Genomic DNA, 26,658 nt, shown 5'->3' with positions numbered 1-26,658 from the left:
TTCCAATGGAAATGCTCCCTCATGGTATGTAAAGTTTCCCCAAAAGAGTAATCCTCAGGAGGAGAGGCTGAAGGGATAGATTCTTCAGCATCAGAGTCCTCATAGGGGGGTAGAGAGTATCCCTGGTCTGAAGAGGAATCAGAGGAAATGGAAACCTGATCAGAGGAATCATAGTCTGTATCCTGCCTAGGCCTTTTCTCAGGAGGGGGATGGGTACCCCTGATTAGAGTAATGAGGTCTTCGGCCATTTTAAGCATCTGTTTTTTAGGCATGGAGGACTGCCCAGGAGAATGCTGTACTTGTTTCTTTGTCTTTAATGGTACTTTTGTCTTGGCTGTTAATGGTAAGCTGTGAAGGTCTGAAAACACCCTCAGAAGCCGATGCCTGCTCAGCGGCTCCGGACACATCTGAGGGATTAGTTTCCGTAGGCCCAATACCTTGAGTTTCCAGAGGCCTAGTTGTCTCCACGTGGGAGTCGGAGGCGGCTTGTGGCTCTGTGGTAGCGGGTGTCAGGGGCTGCGAAAGCACCTCACTGAGAACCGGCGACTGGCCTAGAAGAGGTTTTGTCGTTGGTTTTGGGCCTCAGATGCCTGTCTTTATCCTTGTCCTTGTGTTTTTTCGTTATTGCGGTCGTCGGTTGATCCGACGGCATAGTATAATTGAACCTTCGGCCAAAGTAGTGCAAAGCAAAATCAAAACGTCTTTTTATAGTGCGTTTGTTAAATCTAGCACAAAACCGACAACTAGTGACGTCGTGATCGGGGCCTAGGCATGAAATACAGTAAGAGTGGAAGTCCTTATGAGGTATTTGCTTCCCACAAGAAATACAATTATTAACTTTTTCTGACATCGGTCTGAGGCAAGAAAAAAGTTTCCCCAACGGGGTACTTAGCTTTATTAAAGACTTCGGATCTGAAATTCGACTTCGAAAATCTCAGGAGTCGGCCGACCGGCACTTGCGAACTGCTTCTGCTTCGGGCACCGCGCGGCAAGAAAGACTGAAGAAAATGGCATTGGATGCATCTTATATACCCCTGGCGCACTGACATCAGGGAAGAAGCGACAGCAACCGATGCCGGACCAAGACTTTGGAACTCTGGCCAACTGCGGGACCGCCTGACGGCAGGATAACCCAAGTGTAATGACTGCAGCAGTGTAACACGATGAACATCCCTACTTTCCATGTATATCTTGTATCAGTGATTGGTGAAAAAGTTAATGCAGTAGATTTACTGGCAAAGAATGAAGTATTGTGTACTGTCCTGATCAATGGTAAGCCCACAAAGCTCAAAGTAGACACTGGTTCAAAGTGTAATGTGATGTCAGCAGAAACCTTTGCTAAAGTGAGAGCTGGTGAGCAACTTAATTTGGTCAATTGTGTGAAGCTTGTTACTTATGGAGATGAAGAGACTCAAAACAAAGGATCAGTAATGCTTTCATGCTACTCGGCTGAGAACAGTTACAGCTTGCAATTTTATGTAATTAGAAGACCTGTGCAGTCATTATTAGGTCTCAGAGACAGTTTAAGAATGAAACTGCTTTCTTTTATCAAAGAAATACATCATGTAAACACATGTCCCACTTCCAGCTTCAGTGACATTTTCTGAGAGTATGCTGATGTGTTTGACAAGTTAGGCAAATATCCAGTTATATACTTCATGAAGACAGACCCAGTGGCCAGTCCAGTTGTCAGACCAGCAAGAAGAGTTCCAACACCTATGCAGGACAAGGTCAAGGTCCTGTTAGACAAAATGGTGCAGCAAGGTGTGATTTGTCCAGTCACAGAACCAAGTGAGTGAGTGTTGTCTATGGTGGCTGCTCATAAGAAAAATTCAGATGAAATCAGAAAATGCATTGACCCAACAGATTTGAACAAGGGATTAAAAAGATCTCATCAATCCCGCGGTAGTGGTGCTGTGGTAGCATTGTCGCCTCACAGCAAGCCGTCCCGTTCGATTCTCAGCTAGAGCGTCTTGTGTGTGGAGGCATGCGTGAATGAGCGTGCCTTCATTGAAGGTTGTGCGTCAGGGCTGGTAACTCGGCACGTAAAAATCCACTACCAAACATTAGCGGAAAGGAGTTCCACTGTGGCGACCCCTAACCGGGATAAGCCAAAAGACACAACAACAACATTAAAAAGATCTCATCAGCCTATGCATCGAGGAGATTGCAACCCTCATAACAAATGCCACAGTTTTTCTGTCTTAGATGCAGAGTCTCCATTTTGGCTAGTGATGCTTGATCTCAAATCTTCACTATTGACTACATTCAGTACCCCATTTGGTAGATACAGATTCCTCAGGATGCCTCTTGGAATAAATTCTGCCAGTGAAGTCTTTCAGAGTGCAATGGAGCAATTTTTTTCAGGCTACCTGTGTGCAGCAATAGTTGATGATTTACTGGTTGGAGGCAATGGTGAAGCAGAGCATGACAGAAACCTCAGGAACATTCTGGACAGAGCGTGTGAAGTGAATTTAAAGCTCAACCCTCTAAAATGCAAATTCAGACCACTAGAAGTTACTTATGTCGGTCATTTATTTAACAGTATAGGCTTACAACCAGATCCTTCAAAGCAAGCAGCCATTCTTGAGATGCCATTTCCAAAAAATGTCCAAGCTCTACAACGTTTTCTTGGTATGGTTAACTATTTGGGCAAATCTATCCCTGACTTTAGTGAGTTACCTGTGCCTTTAAGAGAGCTGACACGCACAAATGTTGCATGGTCATGGTTAGACCACCACCAAACAGCATTTGATAACATCAAACAGCAAATTGCTAACCTGCCTACATTAAGATATTATGATGTCCACAAACAAGGAGTTCTTTCCCGTGATGCTTTAATGTTTTGTTCTTGGTGCAGTTATTCTTCAAGAGAGCAGACCTGTTGCCTATGCATCTAGAACTCTCACCCAAACTGAGATGCAGTATGCTCAAATTGAGAAGGAAGTTTTGGCAATTGTGTTCGAAGTTCCATGATTATATTTATGGTGGAGCAATCATAGGTTCATAGGTTTGGTACTAGGCTATCAGCCCTAGGGCCTATACAAGCCAGCCATAATAATTCCCTGGCTATTTCTTCCCACATTATTTACTTCTCTGGACCCCTGTCTAGCAGGGCGACTGACATGATCCCCGGGGTGAATTTTCTTTCTCCCATCAAATCATCAAAGTTCCTTTTGAAGAGGGACAAAGAGGCGCTCTGCTTGACATGCATGGGCAGTCTATTCCAGAGTCTGGGGAGTCTCTGGGTCAGGAACCTATCCCTCCAGCATGTTTTGTTTATTGTGATGACAAGGTTTAGATCCCTGAAGTGTGCGGCTCTGAGGGATTGGGATTTCTTCAAGTGTAGCATATCCAACAGCTCTGGGCTTGACATGGCCTTGTATGTTAGGCAGAGATTGCCTCTAAGTAGACAATATGCGATAGAGTATAGTTGGGAGTTTTTTTAAGGCGGTCAGTGTAGGGCATCTGTTTTAGGCCTGTGATTCTTTTAGTGAGGTATTTCTGCAGCCTTTCCAGTTGTTGCAGATATCTTGAGAGGTACATACCAAACGGGGCATTGTATTCTATAATGGGTCTAATGAGGGATGAGTACAGTGGGACAATGGCCTCCTTTTTCTGGATGAAAATCCCTTAGTGATGAGGTGTGCCACATAGAAGGATTTCCTGACTGTTGTGGCGATGTGGTTATCGAAGGTGAGACCACTGTCCACCTGTTTCCCCAAGTCTCTCATCACACTTTCAGTGTTAAGTGTTTTGCCATCTATGTGGTAATTTACGGGTACATGTTTTTTTCCCGAAGGGGATAACTATACATTTCTTGGCACTGAGCTTGAGCCCATGGCTCTGGCACCAAGCATCTGTTTCTGTAAGGCCCTTTTGTTGCGTATCCACATCATTTGGGGATTCAATAATGGCTCCCAGTTTGCAGTCACCTGCAAACTTTGTTAGCCAGAGTCCCTTAATGTTGGCCTGTACTTCAGAGAAGTAGATGCCAAACAAGAGCGGCCCCAGGACTGAACCCTGAGTTACTCCACTTGTCACTTGTCTGGAGGTGGATTTGTAGTCAGCTACTTTTACAGTGTGGGTTCTGTCAGTAAGCCAGTTGGCAACCCAGAGAAAAACTGACCATCAGCCTCTAGTTACTATTTTAAAGAAGCCTATGCATTCCACTCCAGCATGACTACAAAGAATGACACAACTTGCAAAAGTACAATTTCAAAATGGTCTATACGAGGGGTAAACTTCTTTATCTAGCTGATACCTTATCCAGATAATCGAGAAATGCTACTAAACAGCCTGATGCACTGAATTTTGACTCTGATGTCATGAAAGTGAGTAATTTGTCTACCACAAGACTTAATGAACTGCGAGATCATATAAAGACTGACCCAATTTTGCAAAAGCTCAATCACTTCATCAATGTATGATGGCCAAAGCAACCCTGTGTCCTGCCAGAAGTACAACCTTGCTTTCCATACAGAGACGAGATGCAGATGGAAGATGGTATTATTTTCAAAGGTCCAAAAGTTATTGTTCCTACTTCCTTACAACATGAAAGTATTCAGATTTTGCATCGTGGCCACCCAGGTTTCAATTCTACCAAAAGAAAGGCAAGAGGACTAGTATTTCGGCCTTCTCTAGCAAAAGACATTGACACAGTGCTTTCTTCTTGTTCAGTGTGCAACAGTACTAAGCTGCATTTGTAAAAACAGTCACTTCAGCTAAGCCAACTTCCTGAACTACCTTGGTCAACAGTAGCAACCGACATATTTGAGTGGAACAGTCAACATGACAGTCTTGGTAGACTCATATTCATACTGGTTTGAGATCGATTTGCTACCTAACCTAATGTCCAGTGCTGTTATTACTAAGATGAAATGTCATTGTTCAGTCCATGGTAGTCCACACAAAGTTATTTCTGACAACCATTCTCAGTTTATCACTCAGTTGTTTCAGAGATTTACCAACCACAAATGTAAAAAATGCAGACAGATCCACTGTATGGTACCAATGAAGGCTGTCCTCCGCTTGTTGTAATCCAAAAAATAAGCGACACTGAGTGTATACTAAATCTCTTTAATAATATACAAAGAAAGACATGACATACAGATTTAGCGCGCTTTCATCTCACTCACTGAGACTTCATCAGAATCAACTGTTGTTAAGAAACTCCATATTTAAATAACCTTCCACAGTATTCTATTGGCTCCCATGGCACTTAATAGATTAATTGATGAATCAAATAAATGTAAAATAACACATCTCAGTGTGGTATAGCATAAATTCATGTTTGCTAATTAAAAAATGTAATCTATAATATATAAAATGTAGTCATTAATGTATGTATATCAATATATATAAAAAATGAATAAATATATAAATAAATATAAATCAATAGATATATCATGAAGGCTGGTTGAACTATCAAGAGCATAGTAAAATACATGAAAAAATCTTCTAAACTTTCCTCTACAAAAAATAATAAATATCATTTGTCATTTAAAACATATATTAAGTGTTATTGAAAAAACAATATGAATTGACTAAGCAATCTCATCAAAAAATGCAAGTAACATGATAGTGTGTAGATAAAATATAAAACAAAACAAAAACTATAGAAATAAATAATGTCTACAAAGGGGACTTACTTATGTAACAGGCCAAAAATCAATGAACAGTGTAGTAATATGAAATGTATTAATAAGGACAAACTGAAATTGTAGTAAAAACTGAAATCGTTGTAAAACATAGATGTAAAAAATAGATATAAAATATATATATATATAAAAAGTATATAAACACTATATAAAAAATATATAGAGGGGGAGATATAAACAGCATACAGCTGTATAAGCATGTTTGGACATAAGTACAATGGTCATCCCATCTTGTAATTAATATTTAATTTATTTATAACACTCTCTTGGGATTTAGTGACAATAACTTCAGGGCTGGTTTAATGGAGATATGGTCATTCATACCCAAGTGGGAACAAGAATCTAGTCTTATCTGCCATATAATTTCAAGAAATTCCAGGAATGTCTCCCAGTCACCACCCCTGTCTTTTTGTTTTACCTCTTCCAGTACCCAGAATGTAATATTCGTATTCGTACATCTTAGTGTGTGTGTCTGTAAAGGGCATTATTTTCATTCTTTTTATTAATGTCCCTTACATGTTCATATATACGAATTCTCAAGTTCCTTTCGGTTTTCCCCACATAGTATGCCCAACATGTCTTACAATATGCCAGATAGACTACTCCTTTTGTATAGCAACTGGAATATGTATAACTCTTCAATATGAACTTAATACTAGGGATAGTAAGTTCCTTTTCACCCACTATGAATGGGCATTGTGCACATCTACCTTTGCGTGTGGCCCCTTATTATTTTCACCTCTCTTTTTCTCCAAAATATTTTTGAGATTCATATTTCTCCTAAAACTGTATTTTAAAGGTTGCAGAAAAATTTGTACTCTAGTGGGCATTCTACTAAACATATTCCAAATTCCATTGATACACCTCTTCATCCATCCTATATCAGATTAATAGGTTAAAACCAAACATGGTAATTCTAACCCTGGTGTCAACCTATCATTTCCCGTATAATCATTTCAAAATATTTGTAGAACTGATTATACGGGAAATGATAGGTTGACACCAGGGTTAGAATTACCATGTTTGATTTTAACCTATTATTCTGATATAGGATGGATGAAGAGGTGTATCAATGGAATTTGGAATATGTTTAGTAGAATGCCCACTAGAGTACAAATTTTTCTGCAACCTTTAAAATACAGTTTTAGGAGAAATATGAATCTCAAAAATATTTTGGAGAAAAAGAGAGGTGAAAATAATGAGGGGGCACACGCAAAGGTAGATGCGCACAATGCCCATTCATAGCGGGTGAAAAGGAACTTACTATCCCTAGTATTAAGTTCAAATTGAAGAGTTATACATATTCCAGTTGCTATACAAAAGGAGTAGTCTATCTGGCATATTGTAAGACATGTTGGGCATACTATGTGGGGAAAACCGAAAGGAACTTGAGAATTCATATATATGAATATGTAAGGGACATTAATAAAAAGAATGAAAATAATGCCCTTTACAGGCACACACACTAAGATGTATGAATATGAATATTACATTCTGGGTACTGGAAGAGGTAAAACAAAAAGACAGGGGTGGTGACTGGGAGACATTCCTGGAATTTCGTGAAATGATATGGCAGATGAGACTAGATTCTTGTTCCCACTTGGGTATGAATGACCATATCTCCATTAAACCAGCCCTGAAGTTATTGTCACTAAATTCCAAGAGAGTGTTATAAATAAATTAAATATTAATTACAAGATGGGGTGACCATTGTACTTGTATCCAAACATGCTTATATAGCTGTATGCTGTTTATATCTCCCCCTCTATATATTTTTTATATAGTGTTTACATACTTTTTATATATTTTTTTATATCCATTTTTTACATCTATTTTTTACAACAATTTCAGTTTGTCCTTATTAATACACTGCTCATTGATTTTTGGCCTGTTACATAAGTAAGTCCCCTTTATAGACATTATTTATTTCTATAGTTTTTGCATTGTTTTTATATTTTATCTGGTTTGTACCTATGGAGTTTACACACTAGCATGTTGCTTGCATTTTTTGATAAGATTGCTTAGTCAATTCATATTGTTTTTTCAATAACACTTATTAATAATATATGTTTTAAATGAATGATATTTATTATTTATTATTTTTTGTAGAGGAAAGTTTAAATTTTTTTTATGTATTTTACTATGCTCTTGATAGTTCAACCAGCCTTTGTGATATATCTATTGATTTATATTTATTTATGTATTTATTCATTTTTATATATATTGATATATATACATTATACACTACATTTTATATATTATAGATTACATTTTTAATTAGGAAACATGAATTTATGCTATACCACACTGAGATGTGTTATTTTACATTTATTTGATTTATCAATTAATTTATTAAGCGCCATGGGAGCCAATAGAATACTGTGGAAGGTTATTTAAATATGGAGTTTCTTAACAACAGTTGATTCTGATGAAGTCTCAGTGAGTAAGATGAAAGCGCGCTAAATCTGTACGTCATGTCTTTCTTTGTATATTATTAAAGAGATTTAGTATAAGCTCAGTGTCGCTTATTTTTTGGATTACAAGTGGAGGACAGCCTTCATTGGTACCATACAGCGGATCTGTCTGCATTGTTTCAGAGATTTGCTAAAGAGTGGGACTTTATCCATGTTACTAGCAATCCTGAATATCTTCAGTCGAACAGCCTTGGTGAACGTGAAGTACAGAGTGGAAAGCAATTAGTAGAAAGATCAAAGCCCGACAATACCGATATCTTCTTGAATTTACTCAATCTGAGAAATATACCCCGTGACAATCTACTTGCCTCACCTGCTCAGAGACTTCTATCTAGGCAAACCAGAACAACCTTGCCTGTCAGTTTTAGTTTGTTGGTGCCCAAAGCTAAAAAAACAGAGCAATCAAAGCCCAACTCTTTAAAAAGCTTTTTTCCCCAGAAATCAGCTATGATAAAAGGAGCAGATTTCTTTGTCCGTTAAAAGGAGGAGAGACATTGAGGATGCAAACGGCGAAAGGCTTTGATCGAATTGATCAAGAAAGAAGTATATGTACCACGCCACGATCCTACTTAGTGGAATCTGAAGGTATAAAGTACAGGAGAAACTGCAGACAACTTCTTCCTGTATCAGAAACTGTATTGCAGCATAATCCCTGTGATACAAACTCTAGAACTCAGAGCAAATCTGACAATGTTCATAGCGAAGAACATGTCGCAGTATCCATTCCCATTCCTGATGTCCCAGATGTCCCCAAAACTGAACAGTCCTCTAAGACAGTTACCGTTGCTAGATCCAGTTCTGACTTTTATGTTACACAGTCAGGTCGTATTTCTAGACCTAGTGGAAAACACACAGCAACATGGGCAAAACTGTTTTATATGTGTCTAATTTTGTATGACTGCATGTCAAATAACTAGTTCTGCATAACTGCATGTCAAAAGTTCATTTTTGTAAATTGCATGTTATTGAATACTGTCATTTTGTATAAGGACAGTTTCTCAAAAGAGGAGGATGTAGATCAGTGTGTGTATGTAACTTTAAGAAGCATTTCCAGATGTAGCACATGCACACAAATACAGGGCACATGCAGCCAGCAGTGCCATTTTGACAGAACAGCCAGAGTGTTAACATGTATGAGTGCGGTAGTTAATCTGTTTATAAATTTAACTTACAAAGCCTCATTTCTGATGTGTTTGTGTGTAATAAAGCTGCTTGAACAGAACCCACGGATGTTCATCTGTTTTATCCTGACCAGATGAGCGACACTCAGATCCAAAGGTTTTGGGGTGTTTCTAGCAGCTCCGAGAAGGCGCACTGAGGGGAACTCTTCCTGTGTTTTCTGCCCTCCTTGGGCTTTCTAACTGTGGTGTGAGCCCCTGAAGTGGAAGGTCTAGAGGGAGTGGAAGGGGGAAGTAAGCCATTCAGAGCCAACTTGTTATAGCGGTCTGTAAGAGCACGCTGATTAAAACCACCACACACCTTGCAAGAACTGTCTTGCTGAGCAGGGACTAGACAGTAAACGCACTCCATGTGGGCATCAAACAAGTTAATCTTATGCCCACAGGAAGTGCATTTTTTAAACCTCAAGGATTTAGTGGTCTTTTCAGCCATGATAATCCAGGAGAGATAGGGAAAGTGAAGAGACTGAAAAAAGGAACAGACAGAAAGAAGAGAGAAAAGAAACACGGAAGAAACTCACAAAAAGTTCAGTAACTATTTTTTAACAACTTTAAACTAAAAAGGCTTTTTTTTTATTTTTTTATTTTACAAATATAAAACTAGAAGGAGTAGAAAGTGGGGAGGACAGGAAGGAAGAGCACTGAAAGGACTGGTAGAAGCTGACTTAACAGAAACTTCAATGTCTACACTGGAGCAACATAATCCTGATGCTTCTTCAATGAATGACAAATGAGATTTGAGGTATTCTGGGGGGAAAAGGCATTATGGGATGGAGAGATGGAGCTTGAGCATCGCATCCTGAACTTGGATAGTGGCAAAGTTGGATCCTAAACCCACAGGTCAAAGAACGAATGAAAATGACATCAGATCATTTCCTACAGTTCCCAGAATAAGGCTTTTGAGCAACCTCTAGAAAGAAAATTTGCCAACAACACTGATGGAATCTTATTATCAAGACTGTACACAAGATATGCTAATCAAGATCAAATGTGCAAATTCTAAAGCTAATGCAATAAAACAGTTTATACAACTAAACATATGACCAAGACAAAGCAAATAATCCAAGAGCAGCCAAATAGTGAAATTATGTTCACTGACTCTAAGGGTACTGTAACACTTATCACCTGCCAGCAAGACAACAATACAGCTTTGTATTGCTAAAATAATAATTTAAATAACATTTACTTTTTAGAACAGTAGATTTTAACAACTTCATTAGAGAGAGCAAGCAAATTAAATGACACCTTACCTCTGACAAGCTTTGGACTTGTTAGTGTTAACATCCCAGCATGACCAGAAAGATCGAGACCACTAGCTAACCATACTGGGCCACAGAGAATGTCCTCCTTGTGGTCTTCCAAAAAATCACATAATCGTGGGCCTTGACAGAAAAAAACATGCAGTGTTACAGCAACAGAACTGTAGTGTTGTCAAAAGCATCCTAACTGCCTGGCTTCCCTCAAATTTCAAATGCCTATCACCCCTGGAAACTAAGCAATATCCACATTTTAAGTGCATTCCTATAGCATCCACAAAGGCAGTCTGACACACACACACACACACACTTGAAATTAAGCTTACTCTGGTACAACTGTGATAAAATGCATACATTTTACTTTGAAAGACAGTCAAAAAGTAATTTAAAGATTACACTTTATACATACTATAAGATGCTGTATTCTTCAAAGAAGAAAGAACACAATTTGAAGTTACAACAGTTACATTAAAATGGTTGGAAAATATCAGTGTCTCAAATTTAGCTTTTTAACCTGTGAGAAATTAACACTTTCATTACGATGAGAATATGCAGAAGAGACTATGAAGGAGGCATGCAGTGTCCCTTAATCAAAAGGTATTTAACCAGTACATTTATGAAAAACAGCCTACTGCTTCACAACCAACCAATTAAAAGGTTGGTGCTGAACCATACTGTCACTCCAAATCTTTGGAGGCATCTGTTTTGGTAGATCTCAAGGTCAAAGAAACTCTTGCCAAATTATACTTTTATTATGTTCATCTCCTGTAAGTCTCTGCAGACTAAACTTCATCAGTAATGTCAAAAAGGCAGGATGTGGAGGATCTCAACTGCTTTCTACGCAAAAGTTGAGAAAATATCCAACAAAAAAAGAAAGCTATGTACTTAGCATAATGACAGAGCTAGATAATCACAGTACATCCTCTTCACCTTCTTGTATTTGTACCCCATATTCAAGTCAGTTTGGCATAAAAAAAACTTACTCAAGTTCTAGCTCCTCCTCTCTTAAAATGCTTTGTGCTTGCCTTCTCTCACCAGATTTCAGAAACTATACAAACGGAGAGCTCAGCACCGGGCTATGTATCTACGCAAGAACTCCTTATCCAGGACTCTCTTTCATGCTAAAGAAAGGGGGACGACAGGTGAATTTACAGAAGAGGATAAACTTGTGTCATCTGGATCTATGCTTACTGTAAGTACACAATGTTCATATCGGGAATGATCCACATTATCCTCTAACTTCTACTGTAGAGTCCTCAGTATGAGAGTCTGTATGGCTACGATATGATTCCATATAATGCAGTAGCCCTGAAGGAAAAACTTTCCCTGGACAACACATCCACAAAAGCAAAGTCACAGGTACACAAATGTCATCTATTGATGACATTTACAAGAACGTTTTGGAGTTTGACTCTAGAGATATGACTTTTTTAGAATACTTTCTGTAACAAAATATAATACATTCTGTGAACTGCCTAGCAAGACTCCATTTGTCTGTCTCAACCAATGTGACTGTTTTATTTAAGTAAAATCACAGCTACTGTGAATGCCTAGACAATGAAAAAGATACTACTCCCCTTTATTGAAGTAATTCAGGAAAAAAGACTGACATAGTAATAGTCTGGTACAGGTTTACAACTATGGACATAGACTAGTGCACAACACTAGTTTTCTTGATGAAAAATTAAGGAGAACCAATGCACAAGCCCTGATGTTCACCAAAGTCAGTTCACCAAAAACAGAGTCTCTTCAATGACAAGAACATTAACTCTGCTGCAGAGGCACATTCAAAAGAAGGTAAAGTTAGGGTCTTCAGCACAAAATTTAGATTCTAAGGAAGAGGACAGTTCTGAGGACACACCTTAACTGAAACCAAGCAGTTGTCAGGAAGACATTGGTAGAAATGTGATAATGCAAAAAAAAAAAAAAAAAAAAAGAATTGAGATGGACAAAAGGCTTAGCAGACAGTCAATAATTTAACAGAGAAAGTTCAGAATGGAAGGAACAAGGAAGGAATGAAAATGAATCAAAGTCCATAGTGCCTTCCTTTTACATGTTTTTCTTATATTGGGTTTCTATGAAAAAGTGTGAATTTGAACAACATGAGAGAGTAAACGATGTCCCTGGCAGTCACAGCATGTGGGAAAACCAAGCAAGCAGTTTAGGGAATGCAGGTCCTCGTCAATTTTGGAATATGAAATAAAAATATTTACCATCTACAAAAGATGAAAATCAGAATTCATAACAGCCTTAAGATATATTTAAAAACTGTCTCACTGATTAGTTATGCCAAGTATAATAAGCAATATTCAGCAATTAGCCTCCACATAGAAAAAAAGAATAGTTGTGCAAAATCTTACCTTAAAGTACAGTTTTGTACCTACCATAAATGTAGATGTTCGAGTGGTTATACTGCTGCAGTCATCACACTTGGGTTATCCTGTCGTCAGGCGGTCCCGCAGTCGGCAGAATCCCAAAGTTCTGGTCCGGCGTCAGTTGCCGTCGCCTCTTCCCTGACGTCAGTGCGACAGGGGTATAAAAGAGACAGCCGACGGCATTTTCTTCAGTTTTTCTTGTCCCAGATGTCAGGTGCACCCAACTAGGAAGGCAATACAATAGTTATGCAACAATACCTTAGTAGATAAGCAATAGTACTAACTGTAAGCAAATACACCATATAGACATGCATCCAATAGATTGATGTACATGGAGTTGTAGAGGGGATGGAGGGAGGGTAACCTGGACTGCAGCAGTATAACCACTCGAACATCTACATTTATAGTAGGTACAAAACTGTACTATATTCATCGTGCTATACTGCTGCAGTCACACTTGGGTAGAATCCCAAAGCTATGGAAGGGTGGCTGGTGCTAAACTGGGTTAGGTGATGCTAGGATGCCCTGCAGAACTGCAGTGGCAAAACCAGCTCTGGTTTTTGAGTATAATGGAAGGTGGTAGTGCTTGGTAAAGGTGCGCACTGAACTCCAAGTAGCTGCCTCCAGAATGTCTTTGGTTGGAATCCCTCTGAGAAAGGCTGCTGAGGTTGCAGTAGCCCTGGTAGAATGGGATCTAATATTGACAAGCACTGTCTTCCCATGGTGAGAGTAGCAAAAGCGGATACAATGTGCTATCCATTTGGAGATGGTCTGTTTTGAAATAGCCTTTCCTTGTGAACCTGCAGCATGTGATACAAAGAGTTGGCCAGTTTTTCTAAAGATCTTTGTCTTGTCTAAATAGTAACGTAGCTGTCTGTGAATGTCCAAAGAGTGAAGGAGCCTTTCTCCTTTTTTCTGTGGGTTAGGATAAAAGGTGGGTAAATGAATGGTCTGATTCAAAGCCACACTGGATACTACTTTGGGCATGAAGGTAGGGTTAATTCGTTAAGAGACTCTGTCCTGATGGAAAATGATGAAAGGTTCCACTGCCATAAGTGCCTGTAGTTCTGAGACCCTGCGTGCTGAGGTAATAGCCAGTAACAAGGCCGTTTTCCAAGACGAGTATTGTAGTTCTGCTGAGAAGGCTGGATCGAAAGGAGGTAGTGTTAACTTTTCTAAAACGAAGTTCAGGTCCCAAGTTGGTGTTGGTGGTTTTATGGGCGGTCTTATATTCTTAGCCACTCTGAGAAACTGCCTAAGTAAAGGGTGTGAGAAAATTGGGGGATCCGTATTATAGTGAGCTGAAATGGCTGAAGCATGGATCTTAATGGAGGAGAAGGAAAGGCCTTTGTGTAGCATCTCAGTTAGGTATTGCAGTATGTGAGGAATGTTTGGTGTCCAAGGATTTTGACCTTTAGCCTGGTGCCATGCACAAAATCTTTTCCATTTGTCTGAGTAATTCTTCCTGGTGCTGGGCCTCCTGGCCTCCACAATTACATTCAGGACGTCCTTTGAGAGAAGTGTTGATTGATAATTTAAGGAATTCTCCATGCAGCTAAATTTAAAGTTCTGAGCTGGCTGTGACGGGTTTGATAGTTTTTCTGAGTCAACAGTAGTGGGAATTGAGGCAAGATCCATGGAGGGCTGTGAGTCAAGTTCCTTAGTAATGGGTACCAGTGCTGGCATGGCCAGTCCGGAGCAATTAGGATCATTTGTGGTCTCTCTGATCTGACCTTCAATAATACCTTGGTCAATAGAGGTAGTGGAGGGAAGGGATAGACTGTCAGTGTTGTCCAACTGAATGACAGAGCGTCCACTTTCCAGGCTAGGGAGTGATAAGTCCTTGTGCAGAATTTTTGTAATTGGCAATTGTTGGGGGAGGCAAATAGATCTATGTCTGGACATCCCCATCTTTGAGTTATCATTGAAAATACTTGTGGGTGTAGTCTCCGCTCGTGAGGGTCTACTATATTTCTGCTTAATTCGTCTGCCAATATGTTTTCCTTTCCTGGCAGGAATTGTGCTTGTAGTTGTACTTGGTAGGTCAAAGCTGTGTTCCATAAGGTCATAGCCTGTCTGCATAAAGGGTAGGAGTGTGTTCCTCCCTGTTTATGTACCACATGACTGTGGTGTTGTCTCTGTCCTTATTAGAAGTTGTCCTGGATGCAAGAGGTCCTTGAAGGCTGTCAGTGCATTTTGCACAGCTAGCATCTCCTTTTGGTTGATGTGAAGATGCACTGATTTTGCAGACCATTTGCCCTGTATGCACTGTCCTGCCATGTGTGCTCCCCAGGCATAGTCTGAAGAATCTGTTGTCATGGTTTGGTTTGCTGGAGGTAAGACGAAAGGAAGACCCTTTATTTGTTTGACATGTTTGAGCCCACCATAGGAACTCTTTTTGAAGGCAGGGAATGATAGGCATATTTGTTTCGAGGCTGTGCCTGTGTTTAGACCATACACTTTTCAGGTACCATTGTAATTTTCTCATATGCAGCTTTGCATATGGGATTAGTTGAATGCATGATGCCATGAACCCCAATGCCTGCAGGAATTTCCTTGCAGTGAGCTGGGTATTGAGTCAATTGTTTTTTTTTGTCTGGCGTGAGGTAAGCCATCTGGGCCGTTGCATTTAAGCTGGCACCCAGGAATATTATCTGTTGCAAGGGTATTAGTTTCAACTTCTTTTTGTTTACTGTGTACCCTAGGCAACTGAGCAGCTGTGTTACAAAAGCCAGATGCTGTAATAGAATGTCCTTGCTGTCCGCTTGGATCAGGCAGTCGTCCAGATATGGATAAACTTGTATTCCTCGTTGTCTGCAATATGCAATTACTGATGCCAGGCATTTCGTAAATACTCTGGGCGCAGTAGATAAGCCAAAGGACAATGCAGAGAATTGATAATGCGTTGTACCTGCCAAAAATCTGAGGTATCTTCTGCAATCTTGTCTGATAGAGACATGCAGGTATGCCTCTGAGGTCCAACGTTACCAGCCAAGACTCCTTGCCCAGCATGGGAAGGAGCTGCTGTAGTGTGAGCATTTTGAATTTGGGTACCTCCAGGTATGTGTTCAGAATTGAGAGGTCTAAGATGGGCCTCCAGGCTTTGTCCTTTCTTGGGACTAGAAACAGTCTTGAGTAAAAACCTTGACCTTGCTCTTTTGTAGGTACCTTTTGAATTGCTTTCATATCCATGAGAGGTGAAATTTGCGTTTGAGCCACTGTCCATTGGTTTGGAGGCAGATTTGGCATGCCTCTCATCCGAGGTAAAGTGTGGAAGTGAAATCTGTAGCCTTGGGTAATAATGTCCAGAATCCATTTGTCCTTTGTTATGATGTGCCAATTTTGTGGAAATAGAGCCAGTTTCCCTCCCAAAGGTGCTGCCAGGGCAATTTTGCTTGGCAGGCGAAGAGGGAAGTCATTGTGTTTGTTTCCTGAAGGGTTGAGATCTTTCATCTCCACCTCTTTGAGTTGTTGTATGCCATTGTCTAGGCCTGAAAGAACCTTGTGGCTGGCCTCTGCCCCTTGGGCGCATGTACCTACCTCTTTGGGGTCTGTCTGATGCAGGAAAGGACCAGTTTTTTTATGTCCAGTTTCTGCTGAAATGAGGAGGTTGTACCTGTAAAAAATCTTTAACCGTTTGCATAGATTTTGCCTTTTCTTCCATTTTCTTCAAAACTTCCTCTGCTTTGACACCAAATAACACATCTTTCTGCAATGGGGCATCCAATAACTTTGCTTTGACATGTTCTGGTAAGGCTTGTTCTTTAAGCCAAGCATGCCTACGTATGACGGACCCTGTGACAACTGCTCTACTTGAGGCTTCCAATGAATCAAAACCAAACTCTAAGGTATGTTTTCCCACCTGTTCTGCTGCATGCAGCAAATCCTGCAACTCTTTCAAATCTAGTTGATCTGTCTGAGGGATCAGCTTCTGCTTTAACTGTGTAATCAAATACTGTTGGTATTTTAGCATGTGGAATTGGCAGTTTAATGCCCTCATGGCTAAAGTGGCAGACGTATACACTTTCTTTCCCCATCTTTCTATCGCTCTGGAATCTCTTTCAGAAGTAAGTGGATTCTTAGCAGTAGAGGCCTTAACCCCTTTGGGACCCTGGGAAATGGTCTCGGGGTCTGCATTAGGGCTTTTGTATAGAAACTTATGAGTATCAGGAACTCGGTAGTATCTGTCTGATTTAGCTGGTGCTGGAGGTAAGGAATCTGGGTTTAAACTGGATTCAGAGAAAACATCATTCAAAATGTCTAAAACTGGAGGGATTGCCAGGGGTCTACGCTGTGGAAGAAGAAGAAACTCACAGAGTCTTTTCTTGGAGTTAGAGTAATCTTGGTGTGTAAAGTTTCCCCAAAAGAGTAGTCTTCAGGGGGGGAGACAGAGGAAATGGACTCTTCAGCATCTGAGTCTTCATAAGGAGGGAAGGAGTAATCCTGGTCATCAGAGATGCCTGAGGAAATGTATGCTTGGTCAGAGGAAGGATAATCTTCCTCCAGTCTAGGCCTTTTGTCAGGTGGGGGTTGGGATCCCCTGATAAGGGTAATTAAATCCTCGGCCATCTTAAGCATCTGTTTTTTAGGCATAGGGGCCTGTGGGGAGGTGTGTGGCCCCGGTTTTCTAACTTTCAAGGGGGCTTTGAGCTTAGCATGAGGCTTGGCAGAGGCAGTTGTCGGTTTGAAAACACCCTCCGAGACCAAAGGCCTATCCAAAATTTCCGGATCCCCGTCGGGGCTGGTGTCCGAGGAGTGAAGTGGAACCGGATCCTGAGGCCCAACTGTTTCGGTTTGGGATGCCGTCAGAAATTCTGAATCAGCGGTAGTCAGGGGCTGCGAAGGCGCCTCACTGAAAACCAGAGAACCGGCGTCAGGCCTTGCTGAGGCCTCGGTATCTGGTCTTGGCCTTGGCTGCCGGTCCTCTCTGCGTTTTTTAATCATTGCTGATGTCGGTTGCTGCGACGGCATGCTATAGTTAAATTTTCTGCCAAAATAATGCTGGGCGAATTCTGCCCGACGCTTAATTGTACGTTTGTTGAACCTAGCACAAAACCGACAACCAGAGACATCATGGTCTGGGCCTAGGCAAGGAATACAATAAGAATGAAAATTCTTATGAGGTATTTGCTTCCCACAAGAAATACAATTATTAACTTTGTCTGACATCAGTCTGAGGCAAGAAAAGTTTCCCCAATGGGGTACTTAGCTTTAGAGAAGACTTCGGGCTGAAACTCGATTCGAAAATTTCAGGAGCTGGCCGACTGGCACTTGCAAACTGCTTCTGCTTCGGGCACCGCGCGGCAAGAAAGACTGAAGAAAATGGCGTCGGCTGTCTCTTTTATACCCCTGTCGCACTGACGTCAGGGAAGAGGCGACGACAACCGACGCCGGACCAGGACTTTGGGATTCGGCTGACTGCGGGACTGCCTGACGACAGGATAACCCAAGTGTGATGACTGCAGCAGTATAGCACGATGAACATCCATAGATGTCCTCTTCCATGCTGCAGTACTCCAAACTCTTGGGTTATCCTCTGCTTGCTACCCGAACATCCGGCCAGTATACAAAAGTTTGTAGTCACTGCTAGGTACGTGGGACATCTGACATTGACCTAGGGTGTGTGGGCCATAAAATCAACATCTGCATGTATCTTTCCTCAGAACTGAATGCTCCAAGTAGGACCTTAGTTCCAGTATAGCTGTACAAGTCCTGGGGCATCCAAGAAGGAACAGTTTATATAGAAAAGGGGGGGGGGTGAATACTGCAACATGGAAGAGAAAGACGTCTATGGTCATGGTAAGATTTTACACAACTATTCTATGTCCTTCTATTCTCATTTTGCAATATTCCAAACTCTTGGGTGAGTGCCAAAGCTCACAGGGAAGAAGGGGGTAGTGGAATGGAACTATTCTCCATGATGAAGCCATGAAGGCTTGCCCTAGCAAACCCCACTCTGGATCTGGAGATGTGATCCAACTTGGGCGTTTCATGAAGTTATAGACAGATGCCCATGTAGCTGCCTCTAAAATTGATGCAGTGTCCAGTCCTTTGAAGGAGGCCCTTAATGAAGCCATGGCTCTAATTGAGTGGGCCTTATTTTGGACTTCAGTTATTTCCCATGGAATGTGTAGCAGAAGGAAATAGCCTTGGAAATCCAAGTAGAAATAGTCTGTTTTGTCACCGCCCTTCCCAGAGCTCTGGGGTGAAAGGAGACAAATAGTTGTTCTCATTTCCCAATGGCCTTAGTCTTGTCAAGGTAAAATCTCAGTTGTCTGTGAACATCAAGGGAGAGTAAGACTCTCACTGTCATTTTGGGGGTGAGGAAAATATGAGCAGGTGGATATCCTGACTTAAGGATAGCTCATTGACCACCTTGGGCATAAAGGAGGAAATGGTCCTCAGGGTCACTATCTTTGATGAGGATGAGGAAGGGAGTTGTTGTCATGAGGGCCTGGAGCTCTGACACTCTTCTGGCTGATGTGAGAACCATGCGGAGTACAGTTTTCCAGGTACAACGTTTCAGGGATGCCTTAAGACCTGGTGCAAAGGGGGCAACAGTGAGCTTCTCTAAAACACAAATTAGATCTCATGGGGATGGAATAGGCCTCCTGGGGGGCCTGAGGTGTAGTACCCCCTTAAGGAATAACTCTGGAGGGAGACAGAAAGCAAGAGGGCGATCAAGAGGTAGGCCGAAATAGCAGCAAGGTGTGCTTTAACAAAGGAATACACCAACCCTGCTTGCAAGAGTTCACACAGACAGGACAGCACTAAGGGCACCTCACTTAGAAACAGGTCTAGCTGTCTTTGTAGACACCACATGGAGAATCTCTTCCATTTAGACAAATAAGATCTCCTAGTGTTAGGTTTCCTGGCCTCCTGCAGGACTGTTAGCACATCCTCAACGTAAAGGTGTTTAGAAGGGATCAAAATTCTATCATTCACAGGGTTAGAGTTAGAGATTCCAGATCGGGATGGATTAGGGATCCCTCATCCTGTGTGAGGAGGTCCACTCTGTGAGGTAACGTGCGATGACTGCCTCTGGCTAAATGCAGGAAGAGGAGGAATCAATGCGGTCTTGGCCAAAATGGAGACACCAGTAAGATTTTTGGTTTGTTCTACTGTATCTTCAGCAGGACTTTTTGAAGTTTTGGGAAGGGGGAATGCATACAGAAACATTTCCTTGCATGAAATTGAAAAGGCATCCATTCCCTTGCTAAAGGGCTGGGAAGTCTGGTGCAAAACAGTGGTAACTGTCTGTTCAGAGGGGAGGCAAGCAAATCTATTTGTGGTGTACCCTACCTGTGGACAATGTCCAGAAACACATCCCTGTGAGGCATCCATTCATGGGATTGTGACATGGACCTGCTCAAGGTGTCTGACTGAATGTGCTGAGCTGAAGGGATGTGCTGGGCTGCCAGGTCCCAGGCTTGGAGAGCAAGTCTGTAATGCAAATAAGATTTGGTTCCTCCCTGTTTGTTCACATGCTATAAAACTGTAGTGTTGTCTGTTAACAATTTCAGGGGACCTTGTTTTAGAACATGAAGGAAGGCTGTCAGGACAAATAGGATAGCACTCACTTCCCTGATATTCCCTGATGTTGACGTGTTCCCACCTGAAGGTGTGTGACCAGGTACCATGCACTTTCATGCTGCCCAAAGTAGCCCTCCAGCCCAGATCTGAGGCATCTGTGTACATTTTCGGGATTGGTGCAAGGGGTTGTATTGGAAGTCTCGGGTTGAGTGAGACTTGGTTCAACCACCACAGAATCTCCTTTCTTGGGCAAGGAAGGAAGGGGATGCTCAAGTCCAAGGAGGGGGTTACTTACCTTAGAAATGTGAAGATCTGATGGCGATTACGGCATGAAGAACCAATGTTCCGCTGGTGGCACAGAAGTTCTGAGGAAAGGTACATGCAGAACTCACATTTATGGGCTTGCACACTAGGCCAACATCAGACGTCCCATGTACCTAGCAGGGACTATAAGCTTTTGTATACTGGCCAGACGTTCAGGTAGCAAGCAGAGGATAACCCAAGAGTTTGGAATAATGCAACATGAGAACAGAAGGACATCACTGGATTCCTTAAATTGGTCTCATTTGTTTAAAATACTAAAATGTTTCAAATCCATAAAACCTTTTCTGTTTGAATCAAAAATAAAAGGTTATGTCTTACCATAACTTGGCATCTGTGTCATCTTCCTTCATTCCTCCTCAAAATAGGGTCACACATCCGACTCTCGGATCTGGCTCAGCCATATTTCCACAGACTTGGATCAGACTCTCAAGCTCCTCTCTCCTACCCATAATGCCCCCCCCTCCCCAAGTACCTCAGATTGAATTTGCGGAGTCCATCATTCAACATCCACATGGTAAGAAGAGGCTCAAACATACGAAATAAGAGTCCACCACGAAGCCACCAATCAAAGATACAAACTCTATTACTAACACAATACAAAACATACTCTAGCGCCTCAGCCCTTAGGCTTTCTAAGATTAATAAGTGTCAATAAAATACATCATTAAATACCCTACACAGTTAACACCAATAATAAAATTATCCAATAAAAAAATGTTTCCAATAAAAAATTTGGTACCAGAGCACCAATGAACCAAAGGAGGTTCTGTTTCCAACTTGTAGTGTGCCACAAAGGTATGCTTGTTAGACCACATTGCTGCTTCACAAATATCATCAATAAACATTCTAGAATAGAAGGCCATAGAAGTAGCCATAGCTCAGGTTGAATGTGCCCTGGGTTATCTAGGTAACTCCAGTCCCTTTGATGAGTAAATGTATGAGATGCAATCAGACATCCATTTCACCAAGGTAATTTTTGACACCACTTGTCCTAGCCTATTGGATGAGAAAGCTCCAAAAAGCTGATCAGACTTTCACTGTTGTTTGGTCCTGTGCAGGTAAAAATGAAGTTATCTGTGAACATCTTAGAAGATGGAGAACATATTCCCCCTTTTTAGAGAAACTGGGGAAGAACACTGGTAATTGGATGGATTGATTAATATTGATCTCCGTAGCTACTCTGAGCATGAACGACAGAGTGGCACTTAAAGACACACTGTCTTCATGAAAAGGTATGAAACTGGGTTTGGGGGACAAAGCTTGTAGTTCCGAAATCCTCTTAGCGGAAGTAATACCCATCAAGAGAATTGTCTTCCATGACAGAAACTTCAAGTCACAACTAGCCACAGGTTTGATAGGTCCCCAAATCAGAGCCTGCAACACAAGAGTGAGGTCCCAGTGGGGAGACAGACTTTTCATTGGAGGCCTTAATAAGAAAACACCTTTCATGAAGGATTTGCATAGTCTAAAAGTGTATACAGAATGGGATTGACTTACAGCATGAAAATTGGAAATAGCAGCTAATTGAAGCTTGACAGTTGAAAATCTTGCAAGACGTCAAACTGGTGCAGAGAACAGATCAAGGTTCCTGTCCATGGCCCAAATAACAAATCTCTTCAACTTACTGGAGTACACATTTTTTAACTGGAAAGCTTCTGCAAGGCTAGGAGAATTTTATAAACCAGGGATTTAAGCCTGGACTGTCTCACTAGGGTTGGAAGTAGAGAAGCCAAGCAGTCAATTTGAGGGCTCGAAGGTTTGGATGCTGCATCCCTGATGGATGGGAAAGGAGATTCTGACTTGGCTCCAGAATTCAAGTAGAATATTTCAGATGAGACCATAGGAAGGGAACCACACATGACTAGGCCATATGGGGGCAATGAGGATGACCAAGCTCTTCAACCTGCTTGCCTTCTGAAAACACTTTTGGATGAGTGGAAGAGGATAATAAGCATACAGGAAACCCTGTAGCCAACTGTTGACTACAGCATCCCTTAGGGACTTCCCCAGAAGAGGGATCAGAGAGAACTTGTTCATTTGTTGTTGAGGGGAGAGGCAAACGGGTCGCAGCAAGGTTGACACCAATGACTGAAGATCATGTTTGCCAATGACTGACTGACGGACCACATGTGCTGACCAAGGAGCAATCTACTGAGTCGGTCCACTAGACCGTTGTTTTTCCACAGGATATGTGTTGCCACTAAAAGGCAGTCTGAAGACATCACTCATTCCCACACCCTCATGGTCTCCCTGCACAAAGGGTAAGAACGGGTTCCTCCTTGTTTGTTGATGAAACAGACAACAGACATGTGGTCGGTGTGTACTGCAACAGTCCCTAAAGGGAGAACGTGAAAGGCTTGCAATGTTAGGAGGACTGCTCTAATCTCTAGGACACTGTTAAGCAATCTGGTCTCGGTAGAGGACCACGTGCCTTGGACCATCTTCCCAATGTAATGTCCCCTTCCAACTCAAACTAGCAAGCGTCCATGGTCACTGTGGCTATGGGGGGGGTTCAAGAATAATCTGCCTAGGATGACGTTGTCAGACAGTATCCACCAATTGACATTATGCCTGCAAATGGAAGTCAACCTGATATGGAGGGACAGCAGCATGGACCATTGTGTCGCTAGTGTCCACTAGAGAACCCACATGAAAACAATGGGTGCAGACATGGACTCCAGAATTCGCAGGATCGATTGAGCTATGGGGAACTGATGGGCAAGCAGTTCCTGGACCGGACTTCTCAACGTGGTTACTCTGTGTGAAGTAAGAGAAGCTATCTGATCCCTTGTGTTGAGCTGCGTATCTATCATACCTCTCAACCTGGAAACATCAAAAATCTGGACAAAGGCCCATAAAAAATAGGTACAAATCTGTACACTGATTAACATAACATTTGCATACATAATTATGTAACCCCACCCACTTTAATGGAATTCTGGGGTGCCAACTTTAAAACAGAAACTGAAGAACAGACAACCGAAATATGGCCCCAGCCCAGACCCCGAAGTAATTTTTTTTTTTGTAAATGTGTAGCAATGATGTTCACTGGGAAGGGAGAAGATGATGAACCTTAGGATTTTGTTTTTGGTGACTTGCAGTATGCAGGCTTTGTCCCTTTAAAAGTACAACACAGTACAGTACCAGCAATCCATGTACATACTGTGGGAGTAAAACCCACAGCCTTCTGCATTAAAAGCAATTATTCCTGTTATGCTACTAACACCACAAATAGAATTGGCATAAGGAGCACTAAACTTCTCTCCCCTGAAGAACTATGCAGCACAAAAAATCTGGAAAAAGCCAAAAATGATTGGATTATTCGGGGGGGGGGGGGGACAAAAACCGAAACCAGGGACACATTTTCAACATTGTCTGCATAATCTTAGAAAAGTTGCTAGATTGAAATGCTTTATGTTACCATGCGTTTCCTGAAAGATAGAAAGACTGAAACCTAAAGGGCTATCATTATTTAGTGAATTCAGTTAAACTTCTCACTGATTTGCCAGAAAAACACACATTTTAAGAGGAACAGACAAAAAATATGAGCCAAACATTCCAGACATTCCATAAAACTTTGGGAACTACGGTTAGTTAACTCCTTGAATCACAAGTGGTGGTGGTATGCGTAGAGAATTTAGGCTCTTGCTACCTGTACCAAAGGTACAGAGTTTGAGCCTGAGTAACTCTAACCAGCAGTCATAACTAACTGGGACATTTTCTCACACACACACACACACACACACACACACACACACACACACACACACACACACACACACACACACCCTCACTAACTTACTCACTCACTCGCATGCATGCACACTACATTAAGTATTTTCTTGCCTGCTGTACAGTAAAAGTAAAAAGAAATTACAGTTCAGCCATTAAAGTAAGGGCAAACTCCTGCCTGTCATTACAGTAAAGGTAAAACGAAAGCATGAGCACAGTTCTGCCATTTAAGTAAAAAATTAATTAATGCCCATTAAAGTACAAGACATCCTGCTGCTCCTTCTGTTAAGTAAGGAAGTCACATCTTAGCTGTAAATTAATCTCCAGCCATTGACAAACAATGAAAGCACAAGTAAAATGCATCTACTTTCAGTAAACGGCATCCTGCTAAGCAAAGCCCAGTTCAGCTGTTAAATTACTTATATAATCTCTCTCTGCCATGTCACAAGCAGAGTTCAGCCGTTAATGTACTGTCCATTAAAACTACATTCACTTAAAGTACTGTCCCAGTAAAAGGAAAGCACATTTCAGCCGTAGTAGCCATAAATTAAGTAATCTCCTGCCTGCCGCCAACAAAAACACAGGTAAAATAAACTCTAAATAAAGGCAGAAGCAAGTGTTCACCCGTTGCTTGAACATCCACGGTCCACAGTAATCGTACATTTTAGCTGCTGTTTTACCTGGGGGAGGAGGAGCTCAGCTGCAGGAAACTTGAATGCAGCCGTTAAATAAGTAAAGTTGCTGTTTGTCATGCCGAAAGGAGGAGCTGAGCCAGGGAAGAAGCTGTGCACTTCACAGACTGGTCTGCAGAATCCGACGTCATCATGCATGCCCTGCATGTGACGACGTCAGGAGTAACAAATAAAAAAAAAAAAAAAAAAAAAAACACCAGGAAATTCAGAAATTAAAGGGGCCATGTGGGAATTCGTGGCACCTCAATATTTTGCCCTCAAAACCGGTATTTACTGAGGTATTCGGTACGGTTGAGAGGTATGTTATCTATGAATTCCAGCTTCTGTACTGGAAATAGGTTGGATTTGCTCATGTTTACGGTGATGTCCCCACAGAGCGTGCTAACTGGATTAAGTAGTCCCTGGCTTGGATTAGCCAATGCTTCGTGGAAGCGGTCAGGAGCCAATTGTCTAAATATGGAAACACCCGAAATCCCTTAAGCCTCAAGTGGGCTGCCACCACTGGCATGCATCTGGTCAACATCTGGAGGGGGGGGGGCTGTGGTAAGCCAAAAGGCAGTGCTCTGAATTGGTAATGATTGGCTCCCAGCTGGAAGCACAAATATCTCCTGGAGCATCTGTCTCTTTTGATGTGATAGCATGTGTCCTTGAGATCTATCGAGCACATCCAGTCGTCCTTGCAAAACAGTGGCAGAATGGACTGAACCGTAACCATTCAGAACCTCTACTTCTTCACATATTTGTTCAGTCTGCTTTGATCCAGGATGGGTCTTAGGTCCCCTGTCTTCTTCGGCACCAAAAAGAAGCGGGAGTAGGTTCGGAACCATCTCTGTTCATTTGGGACTTCCTGGATGACTTTTTTGCAACAGTTGCTGGATTTCCTATGCTGCCTTTTCCCTTTAACTGGGTGGCACACTGGGAAGGCTTTTGGAATTTGGGGGAAGCAGAGAAAAGAGAATGAAGTAACCTCTGCATATTACACTTCACACCCAACGGTTTTGAATCAGCTGGGTCCAGGCTTCTGGATGCAAAGCTAGTAGGCCCCCAACTGCCTCCAGAGACAGACAGGCAGTGCTTCAGGAGCACTGATAGGGCTAATCCAGAGGAGGTTCCCTAAATCCCTGGTTCTGCGGACCCCCTCTGCCTCAAGGGCAGCGTCTACCATTAAACCACCCCCCCCCCGCCTCAAGAGGAGTGCTCCCCGAGCGGGTCCTGGAAAAGTCCTTGGGACTTAGAAAACCACATTTTCTTACTTCCATGTTGGTTCCTGGCAAAGGACCTCTGGGGGGAGGGGGGTGTAAAAATCTGACTAACAGCAGAAAGGGTCTTCTGTCCTTCTCGCTGCGGGTGTGTCTTGAACAGACGCCCCAAAATGGGAGGAGCCATCATGGGGGACACTGAAACAATGCCTTAAACAGCTCCCCAAAATCACAT

The 26,658-nt window shown here is 41.8% G+C and overlaps 1 protein-coding gene across 8 annotated transcripts in view; it reads right to left on the bottom strand.

Annotated features, from left to right (window-relative positions):
• BIRC6 (baculoviral IAP repeat containing 6) overlaps positions 1 to 26,658 on the bottom strand; it is a 4,524,268-nt gene that overhangs the window by 3,352,304 nt on the left and 1,145,306 nt on the right. For all 8 annotated transcript variants that reach the window (XM_044058419.1, XM_044058463.1, XM_044058448.1 and 5 more), the window contains exon 15: positions 10,563 to 10,694. In XM_044058419.1, the coding sequence (XP_043914354.1) occupies positions 10,563 to 10,694 (132 nt within the window). The remainder of the gene's footprint in view (positions 1 to 10,562; positions 10,695 to 26,658) is intronic.

This window comes from Protopterus annectens, chromosome 1.part2 (assembly GCF_019279795.1).
Source record: "Protopterus annectens isolate FY-2018-M chromosome 1.part2, PAN1.0, whole genome shotgun sequence".
Taxonomy (NCBI): Eukaryota; Metazoa; Chordata; order Ceratodontiformes; family Protopteridae; genus Protopterus; species Protopterus annectens.
The sequence above is the reverse complement of the archived record's forward strand: the minus strand, read 5'-3'. Positions and strand labels throughout refer to the sequence as shown.